This window comes from Gymnoscopelus microlampas (genome assembly GCF_963454915.1).
Source record: "Gymnoscopelus microlampas genome assembly, chromosome: 24".
In the NCBI taxonomy this organism is placed as follows: Eukaryota; Metazoa; Chordata; class Actinopteri; order Myctophiformes; family Myctophidae; genus Gymnoscopelus; species Gymnoscopelus microlampas.
Window position 1 is genome coordinate 1,468,062 of NC_139961.1, and position 22,655 is coordinate 1,490,716.

General features: G+C 40.4%; 1 protein-coding gene across 1 annotated transcript in view; it reads right to left on the reverse strand.

The window, feature by feature from the left end:
• LOC311040686 (uncharacterized protein) overlaps window positions 1-22,655 on the reverse strand; it is a 65,384-nt gene that overhangs the window by 13,686 nt on the left and 29,043 nt on the right. Inside the window, exons 4-5 of the mRNA XM_084051015.1 lie at window positions 15,651-15,767; window positions 15,260-15,373 (exon numbers count right to left, since the gene is read on the reverse strand). Of these exons, the coding sequence (XP_083907141.1) occupies window positions 15,260-15,373; window positions 15,651-15,767 (231 nt within the window). The remainder of the gene's footprint in view (window positions 1-15,259; window positions 15,374-15,650; window positions 15,768-22,655) is intronic.

Here is a 22,655-nt window from a genome sequence, read left to right on the forward strand (position 1 = left end):
CACACTGACTGTAGGTGAATACAGTTGATCTCTTCTTAATTCAAGTTATTTAATCTGGGAACTGGAGGTGTTCTACATCCAGTGTGTATTAACAGTGGATACAATACAATGGAGTCACATCTAGCTAGTGTTCAGTCCAGATCTGATAAAATGAATCAGTTTCAAACTTTACAGCAGAGACATCACAAAACAGGTGGTGTAGTTTTACAATTTAACCAGTAGATGGTGTACATGAACCACATAAAACAGTGTGGTTGAAGGAGGTTGAGTCAAATGATGTGTTTTCAGTTCTGGAGTTTTATTCACTTAATAAAGTAATGAAAAGGAAGTGTATCTGTCAAACTCAGATAATCTATATTTTATCACAGTTAACACACACTGACATTCACTCCAGACATGTTATCAAACACCACAAAGGAGAACAAACTGTATATGAATTATGTTAATAATACAAACACATGTAAGTCTTGTGGTCATTCACAGCTCACTCTGCTGCTGAGACATTAAAACAAACCCTTTTTAACAAACAAGATGTCAGACCTCTGCAAATGGAGCAACTGACAGTAAATCATGTGAATAAAGTGCAATGCATTACTATTAAACATTCATCAGGTGAATGAGATAATTACTCTACTTACAGACAGATTACGTTCATCTGGTCTGTACGAAATAAGGATTTAGAAATAATATCTCTGAATATGTATTTCATACATTACTTCTTACTTAATAATAAATAATAATATCTTCAAATATTATCTTCAAATTAGAAATGAAAACTAAACTTCACAACAACTTGAAATGACTGAGTGTCCTGGCACCCCACTATATGTGCATTTGGACCAAAGCGTTTGTCACAAACTGCAGCTAAAGGTTTTCCCCCCCTGTATGAGTCCTCATATGTCGTTTTAGATTTGAGTTGTCAGAAAAGCCTTTGCTACAAATTGTACAAGTGAATGGCTTTTCCCCTGTATGAGTACTCATATGTATCTTTAGACTGTTGTTGCGATTAAAGCTTTTGTTACAAACTGTACAATTGATATGCTTTTCCCCTGTATGAGTCCTTACATGTCTGTTTAAATCACTGTTTTGACTAAAGACTTTGTTACAAACTTCACAAGTGAATGTCTTTTCCCCTGTATGAGTCATCATGTGAGTTTTTAAATGAGCTTTTTGAATACAGCCATGGCCACAAACTTCACAAGTGAATGTCTTTTCCCCTGTATGAGTCCTAACGTGTCTTTTAAGATCATAGTTGTCACGAAATCCTCTGTTACAAACTGTACAAGTGTATTCAGTTGAGGTGCTGGCTACAGGCTCTGTGTCTCTGTTTTCACCATCATCACCTTCACTTTTCACTGCTAGTAATGTCAGCATTGGCCTATCAACCTCTTTCTGTCTTTGAAGAAGCTCCTCCTGCTCCTCTTTAATTTGTGGAGGCTCTGGTTCCTCCTGGACCAGACTGGGGCTCCTCTCCTCTTCAGGGGAAACCTCCTCTTTACACACAGGGAGGTGCAGGACGTCTAGGAAATAGATACAAAGAGAGACCGGTAAACGCTTGAACATTATTTTCATGCAGTGTTTCCTCTGTTTAATGAAAAGCTAGTGCGCACACATCCCCAGGTTGCAGTTCTCAACAAAGGAAAATAAAGTAAACACATCGGCCGAAAAAGCTCTGCTGTTTTTATTGCGCTCTCAATTTCCTGATGAAGATCTGACACGGATTGATGTAATCACATTGTTAACAGGGAACAGAAGTATGATCTCCTCGATTCTTACCTCCTTATACTGGCTCCCTGTTCATTACAGGATTCAGTGGAAGACTTTAATGGTTGTTTTTAAGTCTTTAAATGGGTTAGCACCATTGCACATATCGGCGCTTCTACCTCCCAATAACTCTACAAGGGCCTTGAGGTCTACTGACCAGTCACTTCTTAAGGTCCCACCAACAAAACTGAAGACCCGGGGAGATAGAACATTTTCCGCCGTAGCGTCCAAACTGTGGAACGAGCTTCCACCCCATGTTAGAGCGTCTCAAACTCTGACTGTGTTTAAATTACATTTGAAAACTCACTTGTACTCCTTGGCGTTCGAAAATTCTGACAGAGTAGAACATTTTCCGCCGTAGCGTCCAAACTGTGGAACGAGCTTCCACCCCATGTTAGAGCGTCTCAAACTCTGACTGTGTTTAAATCACATTTGAAAACTCACTTGTACTCCTTGGCGTTCGAAAATTCTGACAGAGTTGCTGTTTCCACTAGGCATTGACTATTGTTTTGCTCTTGTATATTTTAGTTTTTTTTTGTTAGAGTGTGCAGCACTTTGGTTCAACACTGTTGTAAAGGGCTTGAAACTTACTGAGATCTATGTGGTCTTCAGGTTCCTGTTTGATAGAAACAGTCCTGGCTGGAGAACTCATCTTCAACTGTAGATTGGACTCCACACACTGGTCTGGAATGAAGGAATAGAAGAAAGGACTTTAATAATAAGGACTTTGATGTGACATGAATAAGGACTTTATATGATGTGACATGACTAATGACTTAAATAATAAGGACTTTGATGTGACATGAATAAGGACTTTAAAAGGTAGGGTAAGTGATTTTCTTTGGTTAAAATAAGTGTTAAATAGCTCTATGACTAGGAATGTCAGCTGGACTTAACTGAGAGAAGCAGCTGCTGTATACTTCTCCATTCAAAAGTGTTTTAACAATCGGATTGTGCTGTTTGTATATTTCTTCTAAAGATTATGTAATATTTATTCGGCCTGAAAATCCTTTCAGCCGAAAACCGAATATGCATTTTGTTGCCTTATTCGGCCAAATATATTCGGTGTATCCCTAGTTTAAACCACAATAAATAAAACAATACATACCTATCCTGGACAACTTTATTACAGGTTGCATCCTTGCATCAAACAGTCCCTCGTCCATCTCTCGCTGTTCCTCTGACAACGTTGAATATCTTTTGGAGGCCATCTCTCTAGATACTGTAGACCTCTCCCTGTGGCCTGTGGAAATCACCAGTTGAAACAACTTAGCAACCTTACATACAGAAAACATCATTCCTGTTTTATTTGATTTTTACATACAGTAAATATCTTCTGTTGTCTGCTTGATATTCTGCCTCAAGTGTGTGTGTGTGTGTGTGTGTGTGTGTGTGTGTGTGTGTGTGTGTGTGTGTGTGTGTGTGTGTGTGTGTGTGTGTGTGTGTGTGTGTGTGTGTGTGTGTGTGTGTGTGTGTGTGTGTGTGTGTGTGTGTGTGTGTTCCACTCACAACTAATCAAACAGGTAAATTCAAGCTTTCTCACCAGGAGAGAGTATTAAACGAGTGAGTGACTAGTGACTAATCCTAACTAGTGCATCCAGAAACCATATCATGGAAAAGAAGCAGAGGTTAAAATGTAATTTAGATAGCATGTTATTTAGATAGATGGCAGCTTCATTTGTTGACCTGGAATCCTATATTTTGTATAGTTTCAAAGTACATATTATTTATTTTGTGTTATTACACGGCTTGGTTGAATGCTCGATTCTGATTGGTCAGTCATCGGTCATTATTTCTGGATAATGACCGATGATAATGACCGGTGAACAAACAACCAATGTCATTTACAATTAAACGTTGCTCTCAAGAATGTTTTTGAAAACATTTGAAGTGAGAAATAGACGATGCAATAACCCGAAAAGTGATTCTATTTGATCCACTGCGCTTCCTTGTTTATCGTGGCACAACAACGGGGAATACCAAAACGCTCGCCCCAAAACACAGTCGCCCCGGGGCAAATCCGGCGGTATTACAGGCAAATCGGCGGTATATAGGATGGGGGGCGAGTGTGTTTTGGGGCGACTTTTTTTTAATTTTGTTTTCCGAGGCGAACCGCCCAGCCCATTACTTATGGAATACTTTCATTGCCGTAACCGTAAGCAAGCAAATACTTCGTTTTGTTGTTACTTTTGGGTAAATGTATTTATGTATTTATTAAGTAGCCGTGTAATAAGCGGGATAATGCATGGGGAGGACGATTAACCACCTCGGCTTCTCCTCGGTGGTTAATCGCCCTGTCGGGCTTTAAATTTCAATAATGACTACCTCCCCATGCATTATCCCTTGCATATTATACTGTTTAGACTGATGCTAGGTTCTTGGTTTACCTATGACCCTACAATACTGAGGCACTACACTGTCTCTATTCATTTGATGAATGTGTTTACCGTGATTACTTTAAGTTGCTCTGGATAAAGAGCGTCTGCTAAATGCCTAAATAGAAAATTGCAAAGAGCTTGAAACCTACTGAGATCCATGTGGTCTTCAGGTTCCTGTTTAAGGTGGTCTTCAGGTTCCTGGTTAAGGTGGTCTTTAGGTTCCTGTTTGAGGTGGTCTTCAGGTCCCACACACTGGTCTGGAATGAAGGAATAGAATAAGAACTTTAACAAGAAGGACTTTGACAGAGATGCTCATAGGCCTGCGTCCTGCGTCTCTGACGCACCGTATTGAAAAAGGACGCATTCATGGCACCGTCGTTGCGTCCACGGGACGCACTACAATTGTCACCAACAGAAAAAATAAATAATAATAATTCGCGGTAAAACATTTTTTTTTACCGCGAATATTTTACAAATCCATGGGACAGCACCATTTTACATGGCCACATCCTACTTTATCCTACTTTATAAACGATAAAATCCACGTAGAAATAGTCTTAGAAAGACGAATGCTCAGACCGAATTCTTTGGGTAACGATTTTGCGTGTAACACACACACACACACACAAGGGCCGTCTGTTACGCGTACGTTTTAGCAGCAGCAGTACAGCCCCTCCCCTCCCCACTGTTACGCTACACAGAGTGAGACGACATGAGGAGCTGGTTGAGACCTGGTCTCAAACGTGTTAAAACGACTTGGTTAGACCACTGTCTGGAATAATAACTGATTATCATACATACAGGTCTACTAGCCTACTAACCTTTGTTGCTATTGTCATCTTAAATTGACCAGCCAAAGTAAAATTGACGATTTTAGAGTGTTCTCCAACTTGCTTGGAGATCAGAGTGATGTGGTGGCGGCGTTTAACGCATGTTGCCAATCAGCTGTGTAACATTAGCAGGTTAACGATGGCTCGTTGAGCCTATGCATTTGACCCTGATTTGACCACAAAGGCAATCAAAAGCACTAATTAATGGCAGCTGTAAGTAACCGGTTATCTATCGTCTGTGTCTTGTGTATGTTTAATAGCCAACTGAATGTTTTCTGTAGCCTAGAGATATATCAAGTAATTCCCTGAAGAGGGTAGACCCTCTCCCTCATGCTTAACTTAAAGTGACTTATAAGGTTCCACTTCTCAAAAAGACAACTTTATTTTCCTTTCTCAATATTATTATAGCATTTTGGCTATATGCAACAACAGCAAGCCAATGTTCATAGGCATTGTCAGTATTTGTCTTCATTATTTCTTGAATTCCTATTTCTTTAGTTGCCAATATTTCCACTGTAAGCCAGTGTTTTCAGTCTTTTATTGCTACAAAAAAAAATACATATTTTATGTTAATATTTATTGTCTCTGCTTAGCTTAAACACACACACACACACACACACACACACACACACACACACACACACACACACACACACACACACACACACACACACACACACACACACACACACACACACACACACACACACACACACACACACACACACACACACACACACACACACACACACACAGCTCGTGTTGAATAGAATGTGTTTACCAACCTGCAGTGTAAGGATGGATGTCCATATCAAAGTCAGCGTCCAGCAGTTTGTTTTGTGTCTGTGTCTCTATCTCTCTCTGGAATAGGTTGCACATGAACTCTGCAGCCGCACTGAGGCACTCCAACACAAACACTCTGACATTAAGCTTCACACTACAAACATCAACACCACGCTGTTTTTCCAAAACAGACGATATCTCCTCTCCCACCGACGTCATGTGTTCATTTATCTTCAGCCGTACAGACTCCATTTGACTCATTTTACCTCCTTTATCTTTATGAGACATTTTCACAAAGCTTTCTGTTCCTACTGTAATATACTTATATAATGTGTAAAGCTCTCTGTTCCTACTGTAATATACTTATATAATGTGTAAAGCTCTCTGTTCCTACTGTAATATACTTATATAATGTGTAAAGCTCCGAAATCAGCCGATGCGCTTGAAATAAACCACACGCATTTACTTGCCGGTCATTGTTTAACTAGTCTCGCAGTCGGAATCCCAGCTTCCTTTTTTGTTTCAAAAGAAAAAAGACCTTGTTAACTCCTAACCAACCAGAGTGCAGAGGGGCGTCGCTCTAAATTTGGTGACGTCAGCCTGCTCCGTGCTCAGACCGGGGGGGGGGGGGGGGGGGGGGGGGGGGGTCTAATGTTTAACAAGCATGAACAGCAAAGGATCCATGCACTGTTGCCTTTCGCCACCTGGTGGAGGAGGTGTGTAACTGAGTAAAGGACTGCCTTCCACTTTCTTTTGAATAACATGAATCAAAAACGAAATTAATTTCACATATCTCAAAAAATATATATAATTTATATATAGACGCAAAGTGTGATTATTACATTCTTAATTAAAATGTTGATATTATCAAAAACAAGTACCAAACATATGTACGTGTGGAAATGCAACATTTCCTCTGTGAGAGAATGAATGAGTTTATACTAATATGCATTTTAGGAGATTGTTTCAATACAAAAGATGACAATAATTATGTAATATAATAATGGGAAATATTATAATGAGAAAATGAGAGTAAAGAATAGAAAGGGAAAAGGAAAAGTGAAGAAAATGGAAGAAGAAAAGGTGGACAGGGTCCTGTTGCCTTGGAAGGCAACGGGAGTCTGATATCGATCTGGATGTTGGGGTTGGGGCAGCTTAAATACATATTCTACAAGGATACATACACATTGTAATGATATTTATGATCATCTGGATGTTGGGGCAGCTTAAATACATATTCTACAAGGATACATACACATTGTAATGATATTTATGATCATCTGGATGTTGGGGCAGCTTAAATACATATTCTACAAGGATACATACACATTGTAATGATATTTATGATAATCTGGATGTTGGGGCAGCTTAAATACAGATTCTACAAGGATACATACACATTGTAATTATATTTATGATAATCTGGATGTTGGGGCAGTTTAAATACAGTTTCTACACATTGTTATTTCTGAGGACTGACATTCCTCTGTGTGACTAAAAGATGTGTCCTCAGCACTTCTCTTCTGCCTGATTATTAACATAAATAGTTGTGTAATGTTACACCCTGTACAGGTGTCACCAATGATACTAATTAAATAAACATGCACTGTTTACTTTGACTTGAATGACACGCAGTGTTAATGGTCTTTTTTCTACAACATCACTTCCTTCAACGTAATGAAGCTGTTCTGTTTTCTCCATCCTTGGTCTCTCTGCTCACTAAAAGGCCCTGTTCAGACTGGCAGCCCAAATCACATTGTTGTCCTATCCAGATTGGAACTAGATTTATTTGATCAGGTCTGAACAGCATAAAACCGCATGGAAACTGATTCTTGTTTGAAATGTGATTCAAATGTGATTTCTAAAGATGTGTCTCAGTCTGGACATTCTGACACTGAAGCAGGATTTATACTTTGTTGTAAAACGGTGTCCCTTGCTGAAAATAGACGAAGTTCACAATGCGATGCGATGTGAACTTGTAGATTGGCTATTTTTTAATACACACATTTGATCCGACTCACTTGCAAATAACAGTGTGAACAGTCAGTCCTAAAGATTCAGATCAGATTTGAGAAACAAATCAACAAAGGTCTCATTTTATTGTCAGGCCTGCCTCCATTCCCCCTGAGCTGCCACAACAAATTAACCCTTAACACACAGCCTGTTAAACACTTACTGATTTAACCACTTGAACCCCAGCGTCCATATTCCAGGGGGAAACAAACAGCCAAAATAGCAGATCTACAAGTTAACAATGCCTCACGTTTGCGACACATTGTGAACTTGTAGATCTGCTATTTGTGGCGAAGAGATTTGGAGTAGACGCTTACTCTATCCAGTTCTCTAAGACTACAGGTGTTTAAGTGTTGTATAGCCTACATGTAGGTAGTATGTTGTATAGCCTACATGTAGGTAGCGATCATAGTATGTTGTATAGCCTACATGTAGGTAGTGATCATAGTATGTTGTATAGCCTACATGTAGGTAGTGATCATAGTATGTTGTATAGCCTACATGTAGGTAGTGATCATAGTATGTTGTATAGCCTACATGTAGGTAGTGATCATAGTATGTTGTATAGCCAACATGTAGGTAGTATGTTGTATAGCCTACATGTAGGTAGTATGTTGTATAGCCTACATGTAGGTAGTATGTTGTATAGCCTACATGTAGGTAGTGATCATAGTATGTTGTATAGCCTACATGTAGGCAGTGATCATAGTATGGTGTATAGCCTACATGTAGGTAGTGATCATAGTATGTTGTATAGTCTACATGTAGGTAGTGATCATAGTATGTTGTATAGCCTACATGTAGGTAGTGATCATAGTATGTTGTATAGCCTACATGTAGGTAGTGATCATAGTATGTTGTATAGTCTACATGTAGGTAGTGATCATAGTATGTTGTATAGCCTACATGTAGGTAGTGATCATAGTATGGTGTATAGCCTACATGTAGGTAGTGATCATAGTATGTTGTATAGTCTACATGTAGGTAGTGATCATAGTATGTTGTATAGCCTACATGTAGGTAGTGATCATAGTATGTTGTATAGTCTACATGTAGGTAGTGATCATAGTATGTTGTATAGCCTACATGTAGGTAGTGATCATAGTATGTTGTATAGTCTACATGTAGGTAGTGATCATAGTATGTTGTATAGCCTACATGTAGGTAGTGATCATAGTATGTTGTATAGCTTACATGTAGGCAGCAACGTGGTGTTGTTTCTGAAAAGCTGAAGTGCTTATAGAATGTGTTATGAATGCAGAATGTTATTTAATTATCATAACTGAACATGTGAATTAAAACAGAGATGTTGGTGCTTCATAATAACGGGGCTAGACCAGTGAATGTCTGCGCTGACAGCGGCTGCGCTAGGCTGAAATGTTAGGCATGTTTGTCCCCATAAGGGGAAAACTTGTTATGGATTCTTTGTCTATAATACTTTATAAATGTACTTATAATACTGTATAATTAAAATAACCCATAAATACTAATGCTTATTAACAATAATCATAACACATTATAAAGCCTTCAGACCACAAGGTCATGGGTTCGATCCCGGGCACCGCCAACTCAGTGCATGAGTAGCACGACTTGGGTGCGGTAAGTCGTAGTAATTATACAATGCATTATCACTGTTCATTAAACGTAAGTAATCAAGGCAAAAGCTATGAATAATGGTGAACAGCAGCTTCTCTGCGTATCTATGTACATTTGGACCAAAGTGTTTATCACAAACTGCAGCTAAAGGTTTTTCCCCCCTGTATGAGTCCTCATATGTCTTTTTAGATGACTGTTGTCACAAAAGCCTTTGCTACAAACTGTACAAGTGAATTGAGTTGCTCTATAAAACTTTATAAATATACTTATAATACATTATAATCTACTTATAACACTGTATAATCATAAGAACCCATAAATACTAATGCTTAATAACAATAATCATAAAACATTATAAAGCCATTTATATGGTCAAGTATCACACAGCTTCATAATTACAGGTCACTCTGACTTTTTATTTTGGCCAGGATCTTGTTTTATAATAATCCTCATAGTTAGTAATACATTATAATAATTATACAATGCATTAACACCGCTCATTAAACGTAAATAATCCAAGGCAAAAGCTGTAAATAATGGTGATATTGATTTGAAGTCATAAGACCCAGCCCTAGATCATACGTTTGTCTTATTTATCAACTCAGATTGATCCTTTGAAAAAAAGATTTGTTTCAGTTTAACTAACAGCTTCTCTGCGTATGAATCTTTGTGCATTTGGACCAAAGCGTTTGTTACAAACTGCAGCTAAAGGTTTCCCCCCCTGTATGAGTCCTCATGTGTGTTTTTAGATTACCGTTGTGACTAAAGCCTTTGTTACAAACTGTACAAGTAAATGTCTTTTCCCCTGTATGGATCAGCATGTGTCTTTTTAGATTACCGCTGTCACAAAAGCCTTTGTTACAAACTGTACAAGTGAACGGCTTTTCCCCTGTATGAGTCCTCATGTGTATTTTTAGATTACCGCTGTCACGAAAGCCTTTGTTACAAACTGTACAAGTGAACGGCTTTTCCCCTGTATGAGTCATCATGTGTATTTTTAGATTACCGTTGTCAGGAAAGCCTTTGTTACAAACTGTACAAGTCAATGGCTTTTCCCCTGTATGAGTCCTCATGTGTCTTTTTAGATGACTGTTGTGACGAAAGCCTTTGTTACAAACTGTACAAGTGAATGGCTTTTCCCCTGTATGAGTCCTCATGTGCGTATTAAGATGTCCCTTACAATCAAACATTTTGCAACACACTGTACAACTAAATCTTTTCTTCCCAGTGTGACTCTGCATGGAGTGAGTTTCTTTCGATGTTTTCAGGTCCTGGGACATCTTGTTGCTCAAAGACAATCTCTGTCCTTCCACATGTTGTGTCTTGTGTGACTTCAGTGTGTTTAAAGGTGACTGATCTACACTGGGCTCCCACTCATCACTGTCTTCAGTGATGTCAGATTCAGAACAGTGTGAAGAGAGGAGCTGGTCATCACTAGTTGGATGTGATGTTCCACAGTCCTCTACATCAGCTTGTGTTTTCATGTGTTCAGTTGAGGTGCTGGCTACAGGCTCTGTGTCTCTGTTTTCACCATCATCTTCACTTGGAGGCTCTGGTTCCTCCTGGACCAGACTGGGGCTCCTCTTCTCTTCAGGGGAATCCTCCTCTTTACATACAGGGAGGTGCAGGGAGTCTGGAGAAAAGACAGTTTAACTTTAAAAAAGTGGTATCAAGTGTTACCTCTATTTCAGGTGTGGTAGTTGGAGTAACTTATGCTGTAGTGGCTATTTGTCAACAACAATAAAACTTCAAAAGGCCACTGAGGCACCAGGTAGTGGATCTTACGCAGATCATGAGTTGGTAATGAGTCCATTGTCCAGACAAGGCATCGACGTTTTTGTGGTATTTATTAGCTTCACCTCGGCAAGAACAATACAGCAAAAGGTGCTGAAATGTTTGCTGAACTCAGCCCATACTGGTACAAAAAAAAAAACATAGACCTTACCGGTGCCCACTGACTGCTGTTGTGCCCTGATTGATTTAAATAAACCCAGCTGTGTGCCCAAATTGACCCAACACCTTCAAAATAAAAGCATTTTAGCTGAAACACAAATTACCTTAAATAATATAGCTGTAAACAAACTGATTCCACAAAAACAAATCAACTAAATAAAGACAATAAATAAATGTGAAAAATACTGAATAGCTTCCACATATGCTGTAAATGAATGCTTCATTTCTAAACCACAGATCTATCCTCATGTCTTAATATTTAAGATATTTGTTATTGTCTGCAACTACTTTACCAATACTTTTTGTGGTGGCAATGTAACACGGTCTCTGTGTTACATTCACTTCTGCTGTGACCGGTACAGTGGACCTAGTCTTAAGACAGCTGAGCAAGAACACAGATATGTTCGACCAAAACCTACCAAAGAATATGAAGTCAGTATATGCATTACACAGCTTTTTGTTGCTGTGTCAGCTAACAAGGCAAACCTATCCACAAGTTTCCTAGGGCATTGTGGGCATCACTTCCGATCAGGTATCAGGGATCAAATCGACAGGAAGTGATGACCACGATGCCCTAGGAAACTTGCGGATTGAGTTTCCTCTGCGACGAATGGGGTGAACATTTGAAACGTAAGTCGGCCCTTGGTCCAACACATCTTTACCTGGGTGGGCGGTTTAAAGAAGAGACAAGGGCCCTTGTCAACGCGGTGCAGCCCAAATAATAGGCGTACGGCGAGATCACCGCACCTTTCGGCATTTATCAATATATCCTGACGTGGGCTTCATCCTACGGTACGCTGAAATCTCACGTCTGGTAGAGACCAGTTGTTGACTTTGGCTGCACCCGTTTATTCCATCCTAGACCTGCGGAGTAGCATTGTCTGACTGTCTGACAGGCATCTGGACACATAATCCACTCATAAATGTATATCTACACTAATAAATTATCCCTGTGAAAATATAACATTTTATAAAGTAATTTAAACAAACTGCTTTAACAGTCATTCAGATAAGATTGCATATCTGGCTGCATTGAAAATAGCAGATCTACAAGCTCACAAGCCAGCGTCGCATCGCCACGCGTTGTGAGCTTGTAGGTCTGCTATTTTCTAATTATACGCGTGCTGTGTGTGTGTGTGTGTGTGTGTGTGTGAGAGAGAGAGAGAGAGAGAGAGAGAGAGAGGGGCGTGTGCGGCGAGGCGAGCGGGGGAAACTCTTTCTTATTGACTTTTCATGATGTCTTCTTTGATCGTATTCTGGTTCATGTCGTAAAATCGGGGCGTTTTGAGAATATTTAAGGGCGTGTTATTTAAATGACGCTCGGTTTCAGCCGTGACATTTATCAAGGCTGGGACCAAATGTACGGTCGGATCGGCTGTGTAGGATGCGTTGATAAATGTGACTTCGATGTTGGTGTACGGCCGAATATATAGAAATATACGGCGGTTTATACGCTCCGTTGATAAATGAGGGCCAAGGAGTGGGGTGATCAAGGAGGGGTGTATTGAAGATGTCTCTGCACTAGAATCCACACAACAGGAGGCTGATACAAGAATAATACACCACACCCTGTACAGTGTTCAGAATGACAAAGTTGACAGAGTTGTCATCCATACCAATGACACAGACATCATCATCATGCATGGACATGGACAACAAATGCATGGATTTCTAAATAACTTCACAACCAGGCTGGCACAGTCCGAGCTCGTATTGGTTATTGTCTGTGAATGTTTTCCCCAGAATAGGGATGCTAGGGTGGCTACAGATGTGTTGTATTTGTACACATATTTAGATTTGTGATATGAATTCTAATCAATGTCATGATTTCAAACTTTTGCTGTGGGGGGTTAAACTCTCACAGAACCTTTAAGGCCAGTTTTATCAGTTCACTGAATCTCTGCAAGACATCATTCTATAAGCCATATTATCTCGGAAACAGGTGCGTCAAACTGCACAAGCAATGTGTCAAATGTTTAGGTATGATTCCCTGCTTTCATATGACATGAAAAAAAAAGAAGCCTAGATGACTTATTCTTTATCCTGGGTCACATATGTTGGTTTCGATATATTTTTGGTTAATTTTCCAGCCCTAGTAGGCAGAGATTTTATTTTAGAGCAGGGGTCCTCAACCAGTGGTCCGGGGGCCACCAGTGGGTCCCCAGCAAAATTAGTTAACATAGCGTCACAATCATTTTAACCACTTAGCTTTGGCTATTCAAAAATGGCAGATCTTTTGAAAAATCTTGAAAAAGTGTGCATATCTTTGAATATTTATATTTTTTAAAGCAAATATTTACTGATATCTTTGCTTCTGGGGGTCCCTGGCACAAAACATTTTCAAATGGGGGTCCGCGGCCAAATATATATCAATTAACTGGCTGTGCGCAGGCAGCGGAGCAGTGGAGCCTGTCATCAGGGGGCGGGCCGAGTGCGTGTGTGTGTGTGTGTGTGTGTGTGTGTGTGTGTGTGTGTGTGTGTGTGTGTGTGTTTGTCGAGACTCGAGAGGAGAAACGCAGACACTGCGCAGGCTAAAACACTCGCCCCAAAACACACTCGCCCCTAAGTTTTTCGCCGACCGAGGCCGCCAGATATACCCGGGGCGAGTGTGTTTTGGGGCGAGTTTTTTTGGACGAGCCGGCCGTGTTCTTGTGAACGAGCAGTGAATTAAATCACGTGTCGCCGGTGGAATACAAGTCGGAAAGAAAATAATCTGCAGCTCAACAACATTTAAGAGGATACAAGCAAAAGCTGCAAAGTGTGCATATTTAAGCAAGTATTTTAAAACAGTGAAAGCTACCGAGAAAAAAAAAAAAAAGTGATAGCGACCAGTGACCACGTTGTGAATAATTATAAACAAACAACCTCCTCCTGGTGCTTCCAAGTTGGGGGGTAAACCGAAGGTATTGAAGAGGAGAATGTTATGGTCATCAGAGGATTTAGCAGCTGCCATTCTGATAATGTTAGGAGCATTGGACCTGCCAACAGTGACACTACGAGCAGGTAGGGTCCAACCAAGTGTTTCTAAATTGACTGCAGTCTGCACAGAACCTTATCCATCAGATCAAATTTTTTATTTGCCTAGTAGTTCTATTATAGTTATTATTAGCAATAGCATACTCCTATTACAGAGAAGATTTCATACCCCCCACTTTTTGCAAAAAAAGTTTTAATTGTGTTTAATTTTTTTGATAATAAATCGGTCAAATCAGGCAAAAATAAGAATTAAATAACATAACCCTAACCTAACCCGAATCCTAACCCTAAAACCGAAATAAAGTAACCAAAAACTGAAAAAAAAAGGAACCCAATCCGCCCAGAACCGCCCAAAGATTTCGCGTGCAGCGCGCGTGCATGAGGACCCCCGTGCGCGTGAGTCCCGCGGGGAGGCATTGGGCAGGGAGGCATTGGGTCTCATTTTGAGACCCGGCCGTGGATCGAACCGCGACCTCCCAGTCTCAGGGCGGACACTCTAACCACAAGGCCACTGAGTTAGTATGATATCTATTAGTGTCATGTACATACCTGTGTTCTATCAAAGGTATTCATATTAATATAACATAAGTATATGACTGTCATAGCTGCTAAATACTCTGCTCATAATATGACTGTATCAATGACACAAGCATACAACTACATCATTCTATCTTTGACTGATTATTATGACAGATAATGTCAAACTAGAGCGGCAGCTTAGGACGTTTCTGGTTCGATTCCCGGCTCCTCCTGGCTGTGTGTCGAAGTGTCCTTGAGCAAGACTGTCCTCATGTTTTCCCCCACAGTCAGTGTGAATATGTGTGTGAATGCTATGATTATTGAGAAGTGTTTTGGATAAAAACAATATATAAATGTACATTTTACCATTTAAAATGACATCTTACATGCATCGACCTCCACCTCCATGGTTGCAAAATATGAGCATCAACAGTAATAAATTCAAACCTTTGTTCAGTAGAGTGGTGTTCATCTTTGAAGTTGATAGGTTTACCCATGGACCGGTCACTGTTCATGGAGACACAGCTGGATACAGGAGAGACTGATCTCTGCTGATGAACCCTGATAGAAAGAGAGGATGAACACTATTTAGTTTATTTATTATTGAATCATAAAATCAATACTGAATCCATTCAAACATATGTCATTAATCCTCTACTCTGAATTAAACAAGACAGGGTGTAACAACAGTGTGGTTTACCTGTGTAATCTCTAGCTATGACTAACAACTTGCTAGCTGTGTGGTTTGTGAATGGCCCACCAATGGTGTGTGTGCTAGAGAGAGATAAAGGGATATTACATGACTCTACATCATACCACTATCTGAATAAGTTCAAACCTTTGTTCAGTAGAGTGGTGTCCATCAGTGAAGGTGATAGGTCGATCCATGGACTTGTCACTCTTCATGGAGACACAGCTGGATACAGGAGAGTCTGGTCTGTCCTGATGGACTGACCTTTAACACAACAGAGACACAATGATGATGATGATGATGATGATGATGAAGACAGTGATGATGTCATAGATGTTTATTTACCTCTCATGTTCTTCAGACAGGATGCTTTTAGAGGCCACGCCCCCCTCCTCTCTCTCCACAGACTCACTCATGGTAGAGCAGAGACCACACACACACACACACACACACACACACACACACACACACACACACACACACACACACACACACACACACACACACACACACACACACACACACACACACACACACACACACACACACACACACACACACACACACACACACACACACACACACGGTTAGTTTCACTCATTCATAACAACATTCATTACATTGTGCGGATCCAAGTCACAAACTGACTGTAAGTGAATCTAGTTTATCATTAAATCAAGTTATGTCATCCATTGTTGTCATGAAGGGTAGAGGAGTTTAAACATTGTACCTTATTGTATAAAACACAGTGATGCCAAAGGAACTGGAACTCTGAACTGGAAACTACATTTATTGCTTTATTTTCTACATCCAGTGTGTATTAACAGTGGATACAATACAATGGAGTCACATCTAGCTAAATGTTCAGTCCAGTTCTGACATAATGAATCAGTTTAAAACTCTACAGCAGAGAAATCACAGATCAGATGGTGTAGTTTTACAATTTGACCAGTAGATGGTGTACATGAACCACATAAAACAGAGTTGGACCTTTGTTTACAGTTGGAACATGGATTGTGGTTGAAGGAGGTTGAGTTAAATGATGTGTTTTCAGTTCTGGGAACTGAATAAAGTAATGAAAAGAAAGTGTATCTGTCAGACTCAGATCATCTATATTTTATCACAGTTAACACACACTGACATTCACTCCAGACGTGTTATCAAACACCACAAAGGAGAACAAACTGTATATGAACACTGCTGCTGAGACATTAAAACAAACCGTTTTTAAGAAAACAAGATGTCAGACCTCTACAAAAAAGGCACAACTGACAGTAAATCATGTGAATAAAGTGCATGCATTACTATTAAACATTCATCAGGTGAATGAGATAATCACTCTACTTACAGACAGATTAAGTACATCTGGTCTGTACGAAATAAGGATTTAGAAATAATATCTCTCAATATGTATTCCATACATTACTTCAGTAGCCTAATATACATGATGTATGTGCAGTGGTGTAAAGTAACTGAGTACTTTTCCTCAAGTACTGTACTTAAGTCCACTTTTGAGGATGTTGTTACTTTTTATTTCCAAATTTTCAGTAGCCTACTTTTACTTACTCCACTACATCTCAGAGGCAAATATTGTTCTTTTACCCTACAATTAATTGACAGCTTTAGTTACTACAGTAGTTACATTACAGTCATTTAGCAGACGCTTTTATCCAAAGCGACTTACAATAAGTGCATTCAACATAGGTAGGGAACAGCACTACTAATCACCAGAAGTCTGAAGTGCATTTTCTGCAAAAACAAGCAACCAAGAGTATACCTAGCTCTAAGGTAAAAGTGCAATATATCAGCTTTCTACTGTCTTAAACAGATGAGACAAATATCAAAATCAAATGAGCAAGAGCTAAAGCAAATAAATGTAGTTACTTTGTAGATTTAGATTATTATCACAACACATACATTAACCACTTTAGCCCTATAGTAGCCTATATATTTCGGCCATTTGAAAATAGCAGATCTACAAGCTCACAATGCGATGCATTGTGAGCTTGTAGATCTGATATTTTCAAAATATTTGTACACGTTTTGAACTTGTGAAATGGGACATTGTGCACAATGAGTACTTTTACTTTTGGTACTTAAAGTATATTTTAATACTTTTGTAATTTTACTCAAGTACATTTTGATTACCAGACTTTTACTTGTAACTGAGTATATCTACACTGCAGTATTGTCACTTTTACTTAACCGATTTAGACCTGAGGCCGATTCTAAAAACATCTTCTAAATCCTGACCTAAGTTTTCTGAAAAACGTAAAATATTTATTCAAAAATTACAAAAAATGTATGTTGCTATATACTGTACATAGCAACAAGAACCCCAAAAGGGGTTCCTGGTATAGTTACAAATAGGGGTTCCCGTCCTGAAAGGTATAGTTACAAATAGGGGTTCCTGGTATAGTAACAAAAAGGGGTTCCTGGTATAGTAACAAAAAGGGGTTCCTGGTATAGTAACAAAAAGGGGTTCCTGGTATAGTTACAAAAAGGGGTTCCCGCCCAAGTAAAACACTGGTCCTGACACTGGCTCTACCGTCAGCCGTGGAGCAACAACACTGCTGGCCTCATCTCACATGAAATGATGATATGAGTCAGTAAAGAACCACAGAGACAAAGTCCACTCCAGACTCACAGACACATAAAACTACTGGTTAATACATGTAATATATATCTGAGACATTATGTTCATAAAGCAGCACAGTGTCTGCTTTCATCAGACTGTGGGCGTAGCCCTCATACATGACTCATATCTGTGGCCGTTGTCTTTAACTTCCTCAAACACACTTTCATAAAGTTGAGATGTGTAGAATATTAAACCTATATGAATCTGTTCTGTTATGACCATAAGAACACATAAAGTATTAGTATTTAGTGGATAGATTGTAGGCCTACCTTCATGGAGCAGAAGTTGAGAGAAAAGTCGGTGTTTCCATCAGGGTGTGTGCGTCATGTAGCTTCATGTAGTTCATGTGAGGACATTCTGCTCAATGCTGTAAACACAGGAAAAGGGGGGAAAAAGTTGGGAAGGGAGGCATCACTCTCTTTAGTCTCATGTTACATCTGATCCTCTGGTCTGATCCATGTCAGGTTTTTTTTTTTTTTTTTAATAATTTTTATCCCGCGATTTTTGTAAGCCATTTTTTTCACCCGGTGCCAATTTCCTAAGTGATCCTGGGCGCTACACCAGCCCTACACCAGCCCTACACCAGTCCCCCACAGCCAGGGAGGCCAGGGCCGAGCTCATGCTTCCTTCAGTGCATGAGAGCCAACTGACCTTCTTGACAGGGGTCACCTGACAGGGGGGGAGTTTCCCTGGTTGGACGTAGCGCGTGGAAGGAACACGTTATTCCAACCAGTTCCCTTCCCCTCCTGTATGTGCAGTGGTGTAAAGTAACTGAGTACTTTTCCTCAAGTACTGTACTTAAGTCCACTTTTGAGGATGTTGTTACTTTTTATTTCCAAATTTTCAGTAGCCTACTTTTACTTACTCCACTACATCTCAGAGGCAAATATTGTTCTTTTACCCTACAATTAATTGACAGCTTTAGTTACTACAGTAGTTACATTACAGTCATTTAGCAGACGCTTTTATCCAAAGCGACTTACAATAAGTGCATTCAACATAGGTAGGGAACAGCACTACTAATCACCAGAAGTCTGAAGTGCATTTTCTGCAAAAACAAGCAACCAAGAGTATACCTAGCTCTAAGGTAAAAGTGCAATATATCAGCTTTCTACTGTCTTAAACAGATGAGACAAATATCAAAATCAAATGAGCAAGAGCTAAAGCAAATAAATGTAGTTACTTTGTAGATTTAGATTATTATCACAACACATACATTAACCACTTTAGCCCTATAGTAGCCTATATATTTCGGCCATTTGAAAATAGCAGATCTACAAGCTCACAATGCGATGCATTGTGAGCTTGTAGATCTGATATTTTCAAAATATTTGTACACGTTTTGAACTTGTGAAATGGGACATTGTGCACAATGAGTACTTTTACTTTTGGTACTTAAAGTATATTTTAATACTTTTGTAATTTTACTCAAGTACATTTTGATTACCAGACTTTTACTTGTAACTGAGTATATCTACACTGCAGTATTGTCACTTTTACTTAACCGATTTAGACCTGAGGCCGATTCTAAAAACATCTTCTAAATCCTGACCTAAGTTTTCTGAAAAACGTAAAATATTTATTCAAAAATTACAAAAAATGTATGTTGCTATATACTGTACATAGCAACAAGAACCCCAAAAGGGGTTCCTGGTATAGTTACAAATAGGGGTTCCCGTCCTGAAAGGTATAGTTACAAATAGGGGTTCCTGGTATAGTAACAAAAAGGGGTTCCTGGTATAGTAACAAAAAGGGGTTCCTGGTATAGTAACAAAAAGGGGTTCCTGGTATAGTAACAAAAAGGGGTTCCTGGTATAGTTACAAAAAGGGGTTCCTGGTATAGTTACAAAAAGGGGTTCCTGGTATAGTAACAAAAAGGGGTTCCTGGTATAGTTACAAAAAGGGGTTCCCGCCCAAGTAAAACACTGTTCCTGACACTGGCTCTACCGTCAGTCGTGGAGCAACAACACTGCTGGCCTCATCTCACATGAAATGATGATATGAGTCAGTAAAGAACCACAGAGACAAAGTCCACTCCAGACTCACAGACACATAAAACTACTGGTTAATACATGTAATATATATCTGAGACATTATGTTCATAAAGCAGCACAGTGTCTGCTTTCATCAGACTGTGGGCGTAGCCCTCATACATGACTCATATCTGTGGCCTTTGTCTTTAACTTCCTCAAACACACTTTCATAAAGTTGAGATGTGTAGAATATTAAACCTATATGAATCTGTTCTGTTATGACCATAAGAACACATAAAGTATTAGTATTTAGTGGATAGATTGTAGGCCTACCTTCATGGAGCAGAAGTTGAGAGAAAAGTCGGTGTTTCCATCAGGGTGTGTGCGTCATGTAGCTTCATGTAGTTCATGTGAGGACATTCTGCTCAATGCTGTAAACACAGGAAAAGGGGGGAAAAAGTTGGGAAGGGAGGCATCACTCTCTTTAGTCTCATGTTACATCTGATCCTCTGGTCTGATCCATGTCAGGTTTTTTTTTTTTTTTTTAATAATTTTTATCCCGCGATTTTTGTAACCCATTTTTTTCACCCGGTGCCAATTTCCTAAGTGATCCTGGGCGCTACACCAGCCCTACACCAGCCCTACACCAGTCCCCCACAGCCAGGGAGGCCAGGGCCGAGCTCATGCTTCCTTCAGTGCATGAGAGCCAACTGACCTTCTTGACAGGGGTCACCTGACAGGGGGGGAGTTTCCCTGGTTGGACGTAGCGCGTGGAAGGAACACGTTATTCCAACCAGTTCCCTTCCCCTCCATCAGGCGCCCCGGCCATGTCAGGTTTTTTGTCCTTCCCATAGACCAGTGCTTCTCACCATGGCTGTGGGGTCGCCCACATGATTTTTCTTTTGGGGGGGGGGGGGTTCCAGATGACAATAAGTGACAATGGACTTTTAAGACCTTTTTAATACCTCAAAATGAAAAGAAAAAGACCATCATCACTGCATCAAAAGTAATCAACAAACTATATTATTAAAACTGGTCAAACATTGGCCAAATTGTTTAATAATATAAGAAAGGCAAAGATTGTGAAAATAGCAGATCTACAAGCTCACAACGCCTCGCATTGGTGTTGTGAGCTTGTAGATCTGCTATTTTCATTATCTGTGAGTTAAACTAAATGTTGTAGGAATTGCTATAGAAAGAACGTATTGGAACTTCTCACTTTGGGCACACAGAGCAACGTGTCCCATTTATTACATACTGCACTCACACTGACAACACAACACACACACACACACACACACACACACACACACACACACACACACACACACACACACACACACACACACACACACACACACACACACTAACACACACACACACACACACACACACACACACACACACACACACACACACACACACACACACACACACTAACACACACACACACACACACACACACACACACACACACACACACACACACACACACACACACACACACACACACACACACTCCTATTGTCTCTAATCAACCCCCCTCCCACTCTCTTAAAGAGTCCATGGTGAATTATGCCCTAACACAGTCACTACGCGGCCCCCGACCTCGACGATAAAGGCCTTGTCCCTGACCTTCAGGACTGGGAAAGGGCCACCGTAAGGGTCCACGGTGAGCGTCATGGCGGATGAAAAGCGTACCCCGCCGACCGCAGGGACGTGAGACTGAGGCAGGCCGTGGTGTGCAGTGGGGAAAGGGGCAAAGGTCGCGGCCTGATCCAGGAGCAAGGCACGCTGATGGGAAGCCGACCAGGGAGTCGTGCTGGTGGGGACAAACTCCCCCGAGACACACGGTGGTTGGACATAAACTAGCCCGGCAGACCAGGACAGGAGATCCTCCTTTGGAACGGTCCTGATGCCCCAGCATAACCCACGGGACCCCAGGCTGCGTCCGTCAGTTATTTTGGGGGGTCCCCAGATGACAGTAAAGTGACAATTTGAGGACTTTAACAAACTATACTGGTCAAATATTGACCAGATTCTCAAATAATACACGAAAGATTGTGAAAAAAGCAGATCTACAAGCTTGTAGATCTGCTATGTTCACAATATCTATGTATTTATGTCATTGAGTCATTTATCACAGTTAGACACATACATGTATTTATGACATTTACTGTTACTGACAGTTAGACACATACATGTATTTACATTGTTAGTTTGTTACTGACAGTTGGACACATTAACAAACAGTGTGCGTGAGTGTGTGTGCGTGTGTGTGCGTGCGTGCGTGCGTGCGTGCGTGCGTGCGTGCGTGCGTGTGTGTGTGTGTGAGAGAGCGAGAGAGCGAGAGGGAGGGAGAGAGAGAGAGCTTTTCTCAGTTGAACTCCCACGCTCCAGTCAGTCAGGCACACACCCTCCCAGCACCGGCGCGGTTGCCAGGGTAACCGTGGCCAGTGGGCGGTACTGTGTGCCGGGGCCTCATGGCGTGTGGGCGGCGGCTAGCGGAGCCTGCGTGGGCGGAGCCTAACAGAGCAACGC